The sequence below is a fragment of the Ahaetulla prasina genome, chromosome 1 (genome assembly GCF_028640845.1).
Source record: "Ahaetulla prasina isolate Xishuangbanna chromosome 1, ASM2864084v1, whole genome shotgun sequence".
Taxonomy (NCBI): Eukaryota; Metazoa; Chordata; class Lepidosauria; order Squamata; family Colubridae; genus Ahaetulla; species Ahaetulla prasina.
In genome coordinates, this window is record NC_080539.1 from 43,322,479 (window position 1) to 43,339,087 (window position 16,609).

Consider the following 16,609-nt stretch of genomic DNA (forward strand, 5'->3'; position numbering starts at 1 on the left):
CACTACGATGATATGTTCCTCAAATATATGGGGAAACATTCACTTCATTTTTCAGCTATTTTTTTCTACATCTGTTTTATATTTTGTTTTCAATTTCATAAAATTACAGTTACCCATTACTAAGAATAATCCTTCTAGAAGTTTGCTGGTTATAATTTTTTTCTCCTATTCACATGGTGCTTGTATGCATGCATTGACTGACTGACTGACTGACTGATTGATTGATGTTCTTACTTCTTAGAAGAAAAAAGAACCAAGTATGGTGCTAGCTTGGTACAAAATGTGCCATCTTGATACTAATGAATACAGATGATCAAATTATATGCTATAAAGGAATTAAATTGGTTTCATCACACAATCTTGTGCAGTATCTACCATGTTAGAAAATCAATATACCCTCTTGCAAATATATTGTAGAAAATTGCCTTGTTTTTATCAGCAAATGAAACAAATGAACATAGAACTATAATTCATTCCACATGATTAATTCTTGTAATAACAGTTGAATGAGTTATTTCTATTCATTTTTAAAATAATTTGTTCAAGTTTCCATTTTTCTCCAAATAAATGCATGTGGCCTTAAGAAATATTTATTATAATTACTGTGGGGGGGGGATGATTTTCACTGGGAAACAGAATATAAATACCAATAATAAATAGTTAAAACATGTTGTCTCAAATATATTACATATGCTTTGTTCCTAAATAGGTACCATTTCTGTCAACACGATGCGTACTCCGTATACCGCACCAGGAGAAAGTGAGATCTTGGACCTAGATGATGATTTATACCTTGGAGGTTTGCCAGAAAATAAAGCTGGCCTTGTCTTTCCAACGGAGGTCTGGACAGCCCTTCTAAATTATGGCTACGTGGGCTGTATTCGAGATTTGTTTATTGATGGACAAAGTAAAGACATCCGTCAAATGGCAGAAATCCAGAGCACATCTGGGGTGAAACCCTCCTGTTCAAGAGAAACAGCAAAGCCATGTCTAAGCAACCCATGTAAAAACAATGGCGTATGTAGAGATGGCTGGAACAGATATGTCTGTGATTGCTCTGGTACAGGCTACCTAGGCAGATCATGTGAACGAGGTAAGTCACTGTCTTCAGACTTTTGGTTTGCAGAATGAGGACAGAATGAAGTGAAACAGTCACGTAGATTTTACTGCTCTAACAAATGTGTTTTTTTCTGCATACAATTATATAGATCAATCATTTGGTTGATAATAAACATTATTATTATATAAAGCACTGAATGAAGCAGTGGACAAAATATTCCACTGAGAAAGGAAAACTTCCATGAAAATGATCTAATCTTCAAATACAAATTATTACTGAATGGAGCAAACTGATTTAGAATTTTTTTCTTTATTTTTCTTTCAAAAAGTGGTATCTAAGGAGGGTTTGTTGGAAGAATTATATTGTTAATACAATATTTATAACAATAATAATACTATATTGTTCATTGCCTTCTAAAACTTTGGAACAATTTGCCTAGTTTATTTTGCTGGTTATAAAAATCAGGCAGGTGTCAAATAGACCTTGAAGTATTGGTTAAATAAATAATGAAAATTATGAATAATATTTGATCAACCCTATAACTATAAAGTTGTCAACAATAAAAAGCTTTGCAAGAGTACTTTGCTTCAAAGGTAATGAAATGTGAGTGAGGTGCTGCTTCAATGTGGTTTCATGAATATGGCCCCGTCTCTAAACCAGCGGTGTCAAATTCGCAACAACACATTGTTGTCATGTGACATATGACAACTTTTTTCTCCTTTGCTAAAATGTGGGTGGGGGTGGCCAGCACGTGACGTATCTGGCCTACGAGTTTGACACCCCTGCTCTAAACAATGAAGTAGATGTAGTGTGTTGTTTTATTTAATGTCAGTTTGGGGGCCTTTTCTAGAATATCCAGGAATTGGAAGAGGCTTCTGTGTATGGAAATGCCAGAATCAAAATGAAATGTCTCAGTAAGACCAATTGCACTGCCATTGTGTTCTCCTCATGTATTGCAACACTTCACCATAAAGGCCTATATGTAAGACTCATTGCATAGCCCTAGTAAATAATAATTTTTCATACAGCAGAGAGCTCTAGCTGACCACCACACCCATTTTCAAAGTAGATAACTCACAATGAGATTATGGTTTTCACAGGATACCAAAAAGGAGAATACTTAAAGAGAATTTATAGATTATCAGTATCAAATAGAGAACAGGGTTTCGGTCTGAGATTTTTCAGGAAGCAAGATGTCTTCTTTGGTCCACATAGTGAAATAAAGATCTCACTAGACAAATGAAATTATAAGGTTGGTAGGGAAAAGAAGTAGAGGTCTCTAGTCCTGGAAACAGGAGCAAGAAACTTATAGACATTATGAAGAATAGTTTACAACAGTTAATGCAAGAAGCCTCTTCTTAGGCAAAGAAGGAAAACTAACAATAGCTATCCTAACCAATGGAAAGTAATATGATTTCAGAAAAACATTACTAAAGAAAATGTCTACTAAAGAAAGAGTAATTTGACAGGGACATTTAGGAATGGTCAAAACAAAGAAGAGAGAAAATCCCTTCCTAGCAGTATAAAGGAATTCTATAGCAATTTTTAAAGTAGTTGATTATTCTTAGATGTGTGAATCAACATCAGGCTTCAAGAGTCATAAGACAGATACTTCACATAGTGTCATAAGATTTTGCTGTAACATTGCTTTTACAGTTAGTGTTTCCCAGTTTGGCAGTTTTCAGGCATGTGGCCTTCACCTCTCAAACTACATTACACAGTTTGATTAAGTCTCTGTCAGAGACGATTGAGCTATTTTCTTGCCAGCACTTTAAATCAACCAATTCAATCATTCTACCACAGGCCTCAATGAAGAGTTACAATCTGATAAGCATTGCCAGATACCAGCATTTAGATAAGAGTAATCTGCAGTGTAGTTTAAACAGAAGGAGTATATGTCTTTCCTTAACTCAATCAGCAGAAGCCTTATTAATGCTGACTTTAATAGATCTCTTGTGTCTAAATGTTTTTCAAATCTTTCTCTATGTGCTATGGCATCGGAATAGAGTCTACAGGAAATAAAATGTGTAAATTAATCATGGACAGAGATCCAACACCTCTGAAGTCCTCTGCTGTAGTTCTTATTGGTAATTGATCACGTTTGCAAGACATTTTCTGACATCTATACTCTAGCTGTTGTCCCAAATGCTTCATTAACCTAGCTCCCCAGAATACCAAGGAGCTGAGACAGGCTTTATGGTTTAATCAAAGACATTTGGGAGTGATCATCTTCAATCTTTCTGGTGGAGATGGAGATCTTATTAAGACTACTACCTGCAACAAATTCCCTGAAAAGACTCCAAAAATGTTCTAGATTTACAGTCCCAGAGGAAATCAGTCACATTTATTTTCTACTCCAGCTGAGGTTAGAGGTAGTTTTAAGGTTCAACTTCTTCAAGTAATGATTTGTCTATGACAGTGGTGTCAGAGGAAATGAAACTTTCTTTGTGTATGAGCATCCCTAAAGACATAGCTTGGGGAAGATAAGTGAAGCAGGATTTTAAGTTTAATTGAAAAACAAGAAAGAAAATTCATGATGGGGAAAGACTGAGCTAAATATTTAGCTAGTTACTCTCTCCTAAAAGCAGAGTCAAGTACAAAGCATCCATGCATATGTGCATTAGGATTAAAGAAGAGCTTGCAATAGCACTATGCTTGACCATAGATCTCCCTTGCCCCGACTTTGAGGTCATAATTGAGAATAGGTCACCACACTGGTGCCTCTATCTTGGGGCCAGCTTTATTTGTTTATTTAACAATCAAATTTGCATGCCACCCAGCATCTGAAAGTTACTGTAACCGTGAGCTGAGCAGCATATAGATTTAATAAATAAGCTCCAATGATTTTGGGCAGCTTCTGGCAGAAAAAAAAGGACACTGTTCTCTGTTCTGATTCCTTTGGAGAAGGAACCTGCAGAGCTCCAATGGATCCTTCTCTTCTAGTCATGGTTCTCTGTGATCATTTCCTCTTTTCCTGCCAGAAAAAACAGAACCTTCCTTGGCAGTCTAGGCTGTTGTTGTTGTTGTTGTTTTCTTTGACTCCAACAGGAAGGCATTCCATAAACTGATATTTCTATGTGAGTGCAATGCTTCCCACCATGGATTATATAGCCCTACTTGGCTAGTGCACAGTTGCGGTCTTCCACACAAAGAGCTACTCTGTGCAATCAGATTTCTCAGCATGTAGAATACTGTCAATTTCAATTCTTTGGTACAATCTATGGTAACATTGACTACATGACATTACAAAGTCTTATAATATACTACCTACCATACCTAGAAAATTGTGCATTAAATTAAACATTCAGATGAGATAAGTTACATAGCAAATCCTGCACAACAGAATAGATTGATGAAAAGAAAACTCAAATGGGAAGCCAAAAAGGCCATCCCACTCTAGAAAGTTTTGCTGTTTTTTAAAAATCACAATAATAGAGGCTCTGACATAATCAAAGGTTGATTTTGAATAATTTTAACAGCCATAGAATATTGTGGATAAGCAACTGGGTAAAGAATAGAAAACAGAGAGTAAAAATAAACACTCATTTCTCACAATGAGGAGAGGTAACCCAGGGGTTCTTCCTAGGATCAGTGCTTTTAAACATATTTATCAATGACCTGGAATCACCTGTGCTTAGTAGAATAGCCAAGTTTGCTGATGACACTAAATTGTTCTGAGTGGTAAAAGCAATAAGGGAGCCTGAAACTCTCCAAAGGAATCCCTGCACATTAGAGGAGTGGGTATCAAAATGGAAGATGCCATTCAATGTGAGCAAGTATAAAATTATGCTCTAACTGTTTATAAAAACTAATGGGATCAGAAGTTATAAGGAAAGAGTTCATGGAATGAAGATGACAAAATAGTGCACATCTGTTGTAAAAAAAAAAAAAAGCCAAAAGCTTGTTAGAGACACTAGAAAACATTATTGGAAAAAGTGATGCCAATATTATAATGCCCTTTATATAAATCCCTGGTGCAACTACATCTAGAACAGGAGTCTCCAACCTTGGCAACTTTAAGCAAAGTTGGCTGGAAAATTCTGGAAGTTGAAGTCCTCCAGGCTTAAAGTTGCCAAGGTTGGAGACCCCTGATCTAGAATATTATATGCAGCTCTGTTTGCCATACCTCAAAAAGGATGCAGTAAAGCTAGATGGTTCAAAGGAGGGCAATTAAGAAGCTCAAGGGATGCGGCAACCTCCCTTATTTGAGGACTTTTGAGTCTAGAAAGGAGGCAGAGGAGAGGATATGATTCAGGAATACAAAATTATGCATGGTATGGATAAAATGGACAAGAAAAACTCAAAGTACTATAACTAGATGTCACCAAATGAAATTCAGTATTCAGTAGTCAGTATTTTTCTCATACAACGTATCATTCAACTGTGGAATACACTGCCATAACATGAGATGCTGAGTTGGCTGGTTTCAAAAAAGAGTTGGACCAATTTATTTATTTATTTATTTTTCATATTTTTATACCGCCCTTCTCCGAGGACTCAGGGCAGTGTACAGCATAAATAAAACATAAATATTGGAAAATTAAAATACAATATTCAATTAAAAATCTGATTCAATAAGCTGCATGTTAAAATTACTAAATAAAAAGTTAATAAATAAATTAATATTAACCCCTTAAAAGCCCACTAAAAACCCTCTATATTAAAATTAATCATCAGGCCAGCCTCCTTGATGAAAGAAAAAGGTTTTGAGCTCATGTTTAAAGGTCCGAAGATCAGGGAGAAGACGTAGTCCCACAGGTAGATCGTTCCATAGGGCCGAAGCCCCCACAGAAAACGCTCTTCCTCTGGGGGCCGCCAGCCGACATTGGTTGGCCGACGGCACCCTAAGGAGGCCCTCCCTGTGAGAGCACACCGGTCGATGGGAGGTAACTGACGGCAGCAGGCGGTCCCGTAGATATCCCGGTCCCATGCCATGGAGCGCTTTAAAGGTGATGACCAAAACCTTGAATCGCACCCGGAAGACCACCGGTAACCAGTGCAGCCTGTGCAGGAGAGGTGTTACATGGGAGCTACGAGGCGCTCCCTCAATCCCCTGCGCGGCCACATTCTGTACCAGTTGGAGCCTCCTGGTGCTCTTCAAGGGGAGCCCCATGTAGAGAGCATTGCAGTAATCCAGACGGGAAGTAATAAGAGCATGGGTGACTGTGCATAGCGAGTCCTAATCCAGGAAAGGGTGCAATTGGCGAATCAGGCGAACCTGATAAAAAGCTCCCCTGGTGATGGCCATCAAATGATCTTCCAAAGACAGCCGTGCATCCAGGAGAATGCCTAAATTGCGCACCGAGTCCCTGGGGGCCAACGATTCGCCCCCCACAGTCAGCAATGGAGTTAGCTGACTGTGCCGGGACGCTGGTATCCACAGCCACTTCGTCTTGGATGGGTTGAGTCGAAGTCTGTTCGTCCCCATCCAGACCTGAATGGCCTCAAGGCACCGAGTCATCACATCAACGGCTTCGTTGGGGTAGTTCGGGGTGGAGATGTACAGCTGAGTATCGTCAGCTGTATCGTCAGCTGTCATGAACATCATAAGAGAACAAGGGTTATTAGCCTTGGTAACAGTGACTAACTTTCAAAACCATCTGCTGGGAGACTAGTAGGTTTCTTTGTGCAGTTGCTAAGACATTGTGATATCAGACTGCTGGGCTGGATGGTCAGGAATCTGATTTAGCAGAGTATTCCTTACGTTCTTATGTTATATAAGAAGTGGGCTTCATAACATTTAACAACTGGTTCTCCCAGAATCGAACATGTGAGCACATGCACACGCCTTACACACATATGCACTGCATCATAAAACACAGCGATTGTATAGAACAGGATAGCTTCACTCACACGTGCGCCTTGTGCACATGCACACTCAAAAACAGCAATCGTATAGGATGGAATAGCTTTGTTTGTGTGCATGCCTTGCACACATGCACACTGCATCAAAAACACAGCAATTGTATAGGATGGGATAGCTTTGCACACACGCCTTGCAAACATGCACACTGAGTCAAAAACATGGTGATTGTATAAGACGGGATAGTGCCATGGTGGATGGGCAGGCCCAGCCGCTGGCCCTAACTACCGGTTCACCTGAACCGATCCGAACTGGCTGAATCCCACCCCTTTATACTGTATATGCTATGAATGTACACGTTTTTACTATACAAGATTGCTTTTTAGACAAAAACACTCTCAGTGCTGCACACATAGCTGTGAATGGCTATATGACAACTCTTTCAACAAAATTACACTTTCCAAATTGATATTATTTACATTCTACCAGTTTGTGACTATTTTGCTATGATCTCAGGCAATTAGAAATCATATTGATGTGATTATGTCCGATTGTATGCAATTCTTAGAAGCATTGATGACATTTTATCTTGTTTTTCCCTGCCACAGTCCTTTATCTTTTCTTGTAACTCTCAGATCTGTTTTATATGAAGAAAATCCTACTGCACAAAGGCATGTTTGCTCATATAATGACTGTAGTTTATCCTTATACTATGTAGCCATTCAAAATTAGTTATGGCATGCTGCAGAATAAATTTATGTAAAGATTCTGAACTCACAAGCACATTTTCCCTGCACTTGATTTGCATCCCGCCCCAATTAGCTTTAAAAAGTCAGTGAAAACCTGCACAAAACCCCCATTTTCTATCTCTTTAGGACTAGTTGAGGCAGAGCCTCCCATTTGTACTGTTATAAATAAAATCACATCCTCTGAAGAACCTGCTTATTTCTTGTTTTAGAATAAAACCTTTTGGCAGAAATCCAGGTATTCCAATGTCTCTTGCCTTTTCTATTACTGGTAAACAACGCTGATGGGGGCTGGGGGGGTGGAAGGAGGGGGGGCTGTAACTAGACCGTCAACTGAATTAGAAAACTCTTCAGTTAAATAGACGTGGTGTACCACCCTGTGGCAAACTCTTGCTATTACACATGTAGGCACTTTCAAAGACAAAAGCATGGACAGCAAAGAGAGGATTGTGAACAAAATGTGCAGCTTTAAAAATCAAAAACTAATGCAGTTATTGAAAAGAAGATAACAAGCATATGCAAGTCTATAAAATTTTTTAAAAAACTCTCTAGAAGTTTAATAAAATGCCTCAATACGCACACACACATATACACAGACACACACACACAAAGTTTTTTTTCAGTAAGCTGATGAATTCTTAGTTCAAGTTGTCTGTTTTTTTTAATCCTGTTTTTATTATTTTTATAAATAACTCAAGGCAACTAATACAACATGATTTAAGCATTTTCCACAATTTAATTTTCTGAAACACAGACCTTGAGCTGCTGTGACCAATGTTAATCTGATGTACTCACAATGTTATCTGGCTATTTTTCCTGTAGATATCAATAGTATTTATTCAGCACATGGAATATTGGATGTTACCCTAGAGTAGGGGTGTCAAACTTAAGGCCCACAGGCCAAATCTGGCCCATGGGGGTGCTTAGATCTGGCCCACGGGGCCACCCTGGAAACAGCGAAGGACTGGCACACAGTGCCTCTGCCAGCAAATCAGAGCCCGGAGGCTCTGTTTTCACTGGGAGAGGGCTGCAGGAAGATCCCCCGAGCCGTGCCCAGGCCACCACAGGTATCCTCAACATGAGTGATGTCAAGCATGGTCACCCTGACCGTGCCCCCCCTCAGCCCTGATGTGGCCCTCAATGAAATTGTGTTTGACACCCCTGCCCTAGAGCTTCCTTATCTGGAGGAAGTTATGCTCAAAGCATTTCTTTTCCCCCTTCTTCAATAAGAATTGTATGGCCATGCAATGGCCATGCATTGATATGATTACAACTTTTGGATTCCAAAATATAATAAATCCATCTCTTCTACAGCATTATCATACTACCCATGTGTGCCTGCTGATAAAAATTTCTAGCCAATAAGTATAGCACCATTAACAGTTATTGCATTGCATGAAATAAAAGAAAAGGGCAGCAGAAGTACAGGTTTACTTAGGTGAATAAAACTCCTTCTGGAGAAATAAAGGAGAAGCATGTTGAATGGAATGAGGAATTTGTGTAATATGAGAACCAAGGGTTATAGTAAATGCTCAGTAACTGTTCTATTTTAACTTAAATCAGGAGCAAAGCAACATGTCTACTTGATCAAAGAAGTAGTTTAGTCTAGTGGTTCAGGTTAGAAACTATGAGCTCTAGACCTGTCTTAGGCAATAAAATAAGTTGGGTGACTTTGGACCAGTTACATTCTCTTAGTTCACCATGTCTGGCTCAGGAGACAAACAGAGCAGTCAAATGTTTGTCACAACCAAATGGATCCATATTTGGTTGATTTGAAAAAAATAAAAATAAAGTGGATCCTGCACTTGCTAGAAAAGTGCTAGGAAGCAAAATGATTGACCCCTTTTCTATACTGGATCAAAGCAAAAGGTAATTTTTTTCATTCAGAATCCTGCAGTAGCCAATTTAACGTTCCTAAAGTCAAAACCTTGAGCACTATTCCTAATTTTTATAATTTTCACAAGTTTTAGCCCTTTCCTGGCTATTTCCACACAGTAGCCGACATTAAAGATACACTGCTTTTACGACTTCGAAAACAGGGAGACTTATTTAGCTAATTTAACTAATATTACATAGGGTAAGAGAAACAGAGAATTCTTCTAATACACCTTCCTCTTCCCTGAAAATGGATGAAATATCATAAAGGGATATTATTTCTTGTCTATCCTCCCCCTTCTAATTTGTCTGATGTGAAGCACGGCAAACAATATCCTGTTGTTCTATTCATGCTCACTCTTTCTTGGCAAGCTCCATTCTTCCAAATGATTTCGTGGGAATAATAAGGGACGGCATTTTCATTCTCGGCATTTGCACAGAATTAAACATTTGGCTTGAGACCCAGGAGCTGCAATATTTATGCAGGAAAAATGGACTATCAGTGATTACCCTGCTTTATTTGGTCTTTGAGAAATGCTCTGCAATAGAATCTTTCCTAGCATTAGCTCCAAGCCTGAGAGGACAGTTAGAAAGCTGTCTTCCTAAAAACTTCTTCAGCATATTACCATGTTTGGTTCTGTAGCCGGTGCTATAATGAAATGGCTCCTACGGATTGCCATTCATTTTATAGATTTCTCACTTAGATTGTGCTTTCATATTGCTGGTAAATGTATGCCATTTGTTTGCTGTAACTTTTAGATGCCACTTGAAACAGGAGATTCAAATATTTTGCATTAGCTGTAATTGAGTATAAGTAGTCTCTGTGTTTCAAGTTTAATTTTATTTTATAATTGGAAGTTAGAAAAAATTTTCAGGTAAAGAGAGTTCATAAAAGGTATGGCCCATGAGGAGAGTGGAGAGAAGGAAGTTATTGCCAGTTTTATTTTATTTTTCTCTCTGTGTGTGTGTCTCATCCCTGAAGTCGGTTATATTCTCAGATGGGCTGAACATAATAATCTTAGAAGTTGTAGTTTCTACACTTATTTTGCTACTGTGAGTTTTGGCTGATTAGATGCTGAAAGTATAAACATCAAAATAATCAGTGGATGGGCTTTGTTTGTTTATGGCAACACTAGCAGATGGGAAGACAGATGTCATGGCAGCATAATTTGGCTTTTCTCTCTTTATATTTTATTGGGGTTTGCAGTACATGATTACCTTTTGACAATGGCTTTCACAGGTGTATATTTTCAACAGGGTAGGAACAGCAATAAAAAGGGCAATATGAATGAATTGAATACAGAGATGATAAGATCCAGGTTTTTTTCCAGTTTGCCCCACACCCATTTATTATCTGTATTAGATGAAAAAGAGGGGGGGGGAGGTGTCAAACAATTTACATGTCTTCAGCTAAATAAAACAAATATCAATAAATATTCAGTGTGATCATATGATCACTGTAATAGACCAACCAGTTTATAAAGAGTAGGCAAAAATGGGGAATCAAGCATTTAAACTGATATGTACCTAAACAGCCCTTCAGATTGGATTTCAAGCAGACCTGTGCTTGAAATCCACTGGTCTGCACATGTGCAGACCAGTGTGCATGCTAAAGGGGTATTCCTCTAGCTTTTAGTCTTATTACAAATTTATTTGCAAAAATAAAAGCACGTAGCATTCATTCCTGGTATATTCTATTTCAAACAAAATAAAATTCAAAAGAACATATTTCTGGATATAAATTCATTCAAATATTAATTCTGTTCTGCAAGATGCATCATTTTTTAAAAATACTTATATGTTCTTTTTGTCATTTTGTAAACCAACGAGCATTCCAAGAACCCACCATTTTTACCTAAATACAAGTGTGCATGCACACACGCACACACACACACACACACATAAAGAGACAGATATACACCCATCCATTCATCTATTCATTCATTCAGAATTAGACTGTAAAATCTCAGATACTGCCGTTTAGTGATCAACCATATTCTTTCATTCCAGAATTGTCAGCTGTAATAATTCCAAAGTCAGAACCGCACAGGGCTAGAAATGTTTGATGGCCAAGACTTCTGACACTGAACCTCAGCCAACTCTGCACAGTTAATTAACTAGTATTAATAAGCTGAACTGATTGTATCCAATCAAGAAAAAGACTATAATTATCAAGAATTAGCAAAAGAAAACATGCTAGTATTCCATATAGGCAACATACAAATTCTATATAGACAAGTTTGTAGAAATAAGTTAAAAACAAAACTGCCAATAATAGATTGCCTGTATGTAAAAGTATGTTGGCAGCTACTTAAACTGGTCATGGCATCTTGAAAGGAATACTGTGGAGCAATGGGCAAAAGGAATCAAACAGCTGGAACAGCTGTCCTAAAAGAAAAAAAAAGAAACATTTTAATATAATCTTTAATATAGAAAAAAAGTGAATAAAGAGAATGTATGGATTTGTTTCAAAAAGTGCAAGGTGTAGAAGTAGTGAAGAAGACTTCATTTTGATCACATAAACCTAGAATCTAGTCCCATCCAGTAAAGCTAAATGAATACAGATTCTGGAGAAAGGCAATGTCTTACTTTTCCAGAATTTTCTTCTAAAAAGAAGTTGTCATAATTATCGGGCTAAACTCCTTTAGAATGGAATGTAAGAACTCCATAGAATTTACTCTCATCTAGCAGTCATTATGCTTATATTCTCTGTGATACCTAAGAAAGAATTGATATGGGATTTATTATGAGACCACCATGTAATCTGGTTATGGCAGGAATAGATTGCAAACCAGAGAACTTGGCGCTTTAATCCAGAACACCTCTTATTACTGCTTAATGCTGTTCATGTGTGTTGCCCTATCAGATATATTCCAACATTTTCGACAGGAAATTTTAGATGGCTACTCAATGACAGATCTGTGTGCATCATGAAGCATATGGATATCAATATTGTGTGAAAATTCTTCTGTGCATTAGCAAATTCATTAGTAAACCCATTTCTCCATTTTTCATAATCCTTGAAATTATTATTATTTACTTTCAGGATAAAGCTTCTGAAAACTTACTAATATAATTCCTGCTGCCTCTTCTACCCCAGCCCTTAAGGGACAATTGCTCTCCTGTGTACTTTAGTAAAGCCATTTCGTCCCTTTATAACTGTTGCATTACTAATGCAGAAATGATGGTAAAAACTTTTATTCCCTGCCTACATGCTGCAAGCTGCCTAATGAGCAAGATATTATTAAACATTTTTTTTCCTGTTGTTTGGAGCATAACTTTCTGCTCTGTTGCTGTTTGGCTTTCCATTCCCTTTGGAATTGAGACTAAGAATGAGAATAGGCTTACACTATATCATCTGATCTGAATGAAGTATAAAAGCTGGTCCACCTATATTGTTCAGGGGCGGTGACCAAAACCAAAATCCAAAGCCATTCTAGGACATTATAATCAACTACAATATTATTGCCGTGGCAGTGAAAGTATGAACAAAGTGTCTAAAACATGTGGCGGAGCATAAACTGATGCCTTGGCCAAAAGAGGGGAAAATCCACACAAAAATAAAACAAGAAAATATATTTACCACCATTTAATTTACCATTATGCATAATTCTTTAACAAAAAAATTAGGCTTATCATATTGTCCAAACCTGAAGGACTGTATAATATGTTTTATAACCTGGTTTTCCATAAAACCCGTGCCAAATTTCATTATAAGCCAAGGATGGGCAATGCACAAGCAGCCACAATCCCTAGTCTATTCTACCAAAGTGACCTGAGAACATGCAGCTGAATTCAGTACATGGTCTACTTTTGGCAGCATAATGTTTTTAAACATTTTCCCTACATTAATGATTACAGTCGACATAATTAGCCCCTGGGAGGCACAATGCATTCTTTGTGATTAGAATCTCAAAACTTCCTCTTAAATGCTTGAAAATTGTTTGATCAGGCCCACTCTGTGACATCCTCATATTCCTGGATATACCTTGTTGCCATTGATGTCCATAGTATTTTTTAAAGAAAGAAAAATGGGGTTGTCCATAATAAAAATTGCCTAAGTCTGTTCCTAAGACTGAATGAAGCCTGTTCCCATTATTTGGGGGAAGGGAATGACATGTATACTTGTTAACCAGTCTTTGGAGTTTAGTAAGTCAAGTGATATTTTTAAATGTATGTTTTGGGGGAGGCTAATAGATAAATAGAGAAAGCCATGTTATACATACCAAATGTGCAGGCCGGGAGTTCTCCCCTCCCTTCAACTCTCTTATTTGGTTTTAATGGTGTTGGGATGTTTATATTAGGAAATGGTAAGTAATTGACTAGTAGATGAATGCAGCATTTGAAAAAGATAAAATATTCAACAATCTATTCTTAGGTGATAAACTATATTTTGTTTTTAAATGTATGAATTACTGTGGAACCATATATAAACAACCGTATAGAATATTGTTAAGCAGGCAAAATGTAAACATATGTTTTATTAGATAATTGTTATTTTACTGCTGTTGTTATTTTCTGTGAAGTTATTGGTGTTAACAATTCTTCTTTAGAGTCTGGGCAGAGTTTAATGAATAGAAACAGCCATCCATCATATTAATCAGAGCCTGCCATTTTTATAATACAGACTGCCCATTTCTTGTCACATCTCCTGTTTATAGTGTTGAGGAATGCAGTTGGAAACAGAGATTTATTATGCCTTTGTGTTTCACTCTGTATAGTTGGTAGGATATGTTCACCTTGTTGCAGTGCAAGATTTGTAAACCTGGCTTAATATATTGGGATGCACGCTTGGCATTTCTCCCCCCATGCTTTTCACCTTGCAGAAATCCAGGATGATAAATTTCTTATCATTTTTCTGCTTCTCCACTTTCAGAGGCAACTGTTCTAAGCTATGATGGAAGCATGTTTATGAAAATTCAACTCCCTATGGTGATGCATACAGAAGCAGAAGATGTGTCCTTACGGTTCAGGTCTCAGAGAGCATATGGCATTCTGATGGCCACGACCTCAAGAGAATCCGCTGACACATTGCGTTTAGAGCTGGATGCAGGACGAGTTAAGCTAACAGTCAACCTAGGTAACATTCTCCCCCCACCTCCCATCCTAAAATTTACATTTCAAACATCCTTTTTTATCTTTGCCTGCTAGCATCAATTCAACAGCCTGTTTGACACTGAAAATAACCTGTCTTTTATATATGAAATTTGTACATATGTGTGTATGTGTGTGTGTGTGTGTATTTGTAATATTATTCCATTATTTATTTATTTGGGTTTTATATATATATATATTTTGTGCATTTCTTTTCAACCCACTACAATTAATTTTGAGCTGCAGCCTGTTCTAAAAAGAGAAGACCAGCACTTCAGTGGTATTAATGAGGTATTCCACTTTGGGGAAAAAACACTCTCTCTCTCTCTCTCTCTCTCTCTCTCTCTATATATATATATATATATATATATATATATATATATATATATATATATATATATATATATATATATATATATATATATCACAAATGATTTATCCTGACAGATATGTCCATAGTGCTAGAAATCCAGTATTCCTTTGGCACAAGGTACAAGTGCTTATTCAGTACCAACCTCCACTTCTGTTCCTGAAAAAATGTATTCCTGGCTTTGTGTTGCATTTGGCAATCTCTCACCATTTATACAATCAGTGAAGAAGCTAACGCTCTGAGGGAATATACGTTGTTAGTATTGTGGATGAGGATAGTCTGAGAGCGGTCCAAAATAATAATAATAATAGTAAAATCCCTGGCTTTTCTGTGTGGCCTTCAGTCAGAAATCACACCTAAGTAGGTTACTTGCAAAAACAAGATTTATTCTCAAAATGTTCACAAATATGTCAGAGCCATCCTGATTACAGTTTTACTGTTTCTAGCAATATATAATACATTGCAGTATTATAATGTAAAATGTACGCACAAGTATAGAAATAAGATATCTTGCAAACCTAATCCACAATTACAAGTGATATGTTTGTTTGCTATGGTCTTCTCTCTCTGAAACAGTCTGTCATTCTATGTTATCAAAATCATATTTCCTCCCTGCTTTCTGTTGTTCCTTAAAAATGCTCCCACAAACTTCATATTAGTTTTTCTGTGTGTCACAAATAAGACAACCCTTCAATGCCCAAAGTCTGCGGCCCTCGGCAAACAGCCATGTGAACACCAACCACACAAACTCTTCTGCAGAACCAAGATCATGCTTTCTAGGGTTTTTGTTTTCTGTAAACAATTTTGTAAACAAATTCCTTTCTTCATTCACAAACCTCATATAGGTTTTCTTGAAGAGCTTCCTTTTTTGCGAATATTTTCCAGATCATTTATGCGGCATATTGAAAAGCTAACCTGAGGTGATTTCACTTTTAATTTGAAAAAACAAAAACAAAAAAACAAAAAAAACCTAATAGGATAGTTGATATATTCAAATCCCATTTCTAAGGAACCTTGAATAGTTGAATTTTGATAGTGTTAAGGAGGCTTTGCAGTGGGGAATTTTACCTAGAGCCCTCTTGTGGCACATTTAAGTTACTGCAGGCAGCTAAATAGTTTGAGTCGAGAAAATGGCAGGAGCTAACCATGAAATGGGGTTTATTTCAAGAGAGCTTTCTGTAGACAGGGTCACATAGGGGATGTTCCTTGGCTGTTTGTAACCACTTTTCTGATGCGGTTGACGACACATGACAAACTCAGCTACATGGAAACAAAATCTAAGCTTTTTTTTTCTTTAAATGTCTATAAATCCTCAAAGACCTTGAAGAGGAATAATTAAAATGCTGATCATAAATCATTTATCCATAGAAAACCTAGCAGAGTATACATACAGAAGCAATGAAATAAGAGCAACAATTTTCTTTTTACAAGCCTTATTCATCCCGAGACTCAAAAGTCACTATTGAGACTTCGGTATGGGAAAGAGACAAAAAGCAAGCCATCAGTCATAGATTTGATTCAGAATAATTACACTTTGGAAAAAATAAAGACTACACGAAGGAATCACTTTCCAGCTATGTATGAATTGTTTAAATGGAGTGACAGATATCCCAGAAATTGAGAAGCAATCTAAAGTAGTTTTTAAGTGTGGCTTTTTAAAT

The 16,609-nt window shown here is 37.2% G+C and overlaps 1 protein-coding gene across 3 annotated transcripts in view; it reads left to right on the plus strand.

Moving 5' to 3' along the window:
* Nucleotides 1-16,609, plus strand: part of NRXN1 (neurexin 1) — a 1,023,581-nt gene that overhangs the window by 418,527 nt on the left and 588,445 nt on the right. For all 3 annotated transcript variants that reach the window (XM_058164969.1, XM_058164968.1, XM_058164970.1), the window contains 2 exons: nt 710-1,093; nt 14,361-14,564. In XM_058164969.1, the coding sequence (XP_058020952.1) occupies nt 710-1,093; nt 14,361-14,564 (588 nt within the window). The remainder of the gene's footprint in view (nt 1-709; nt 1,094-14,360; nt 14,565-16,609) is intronic.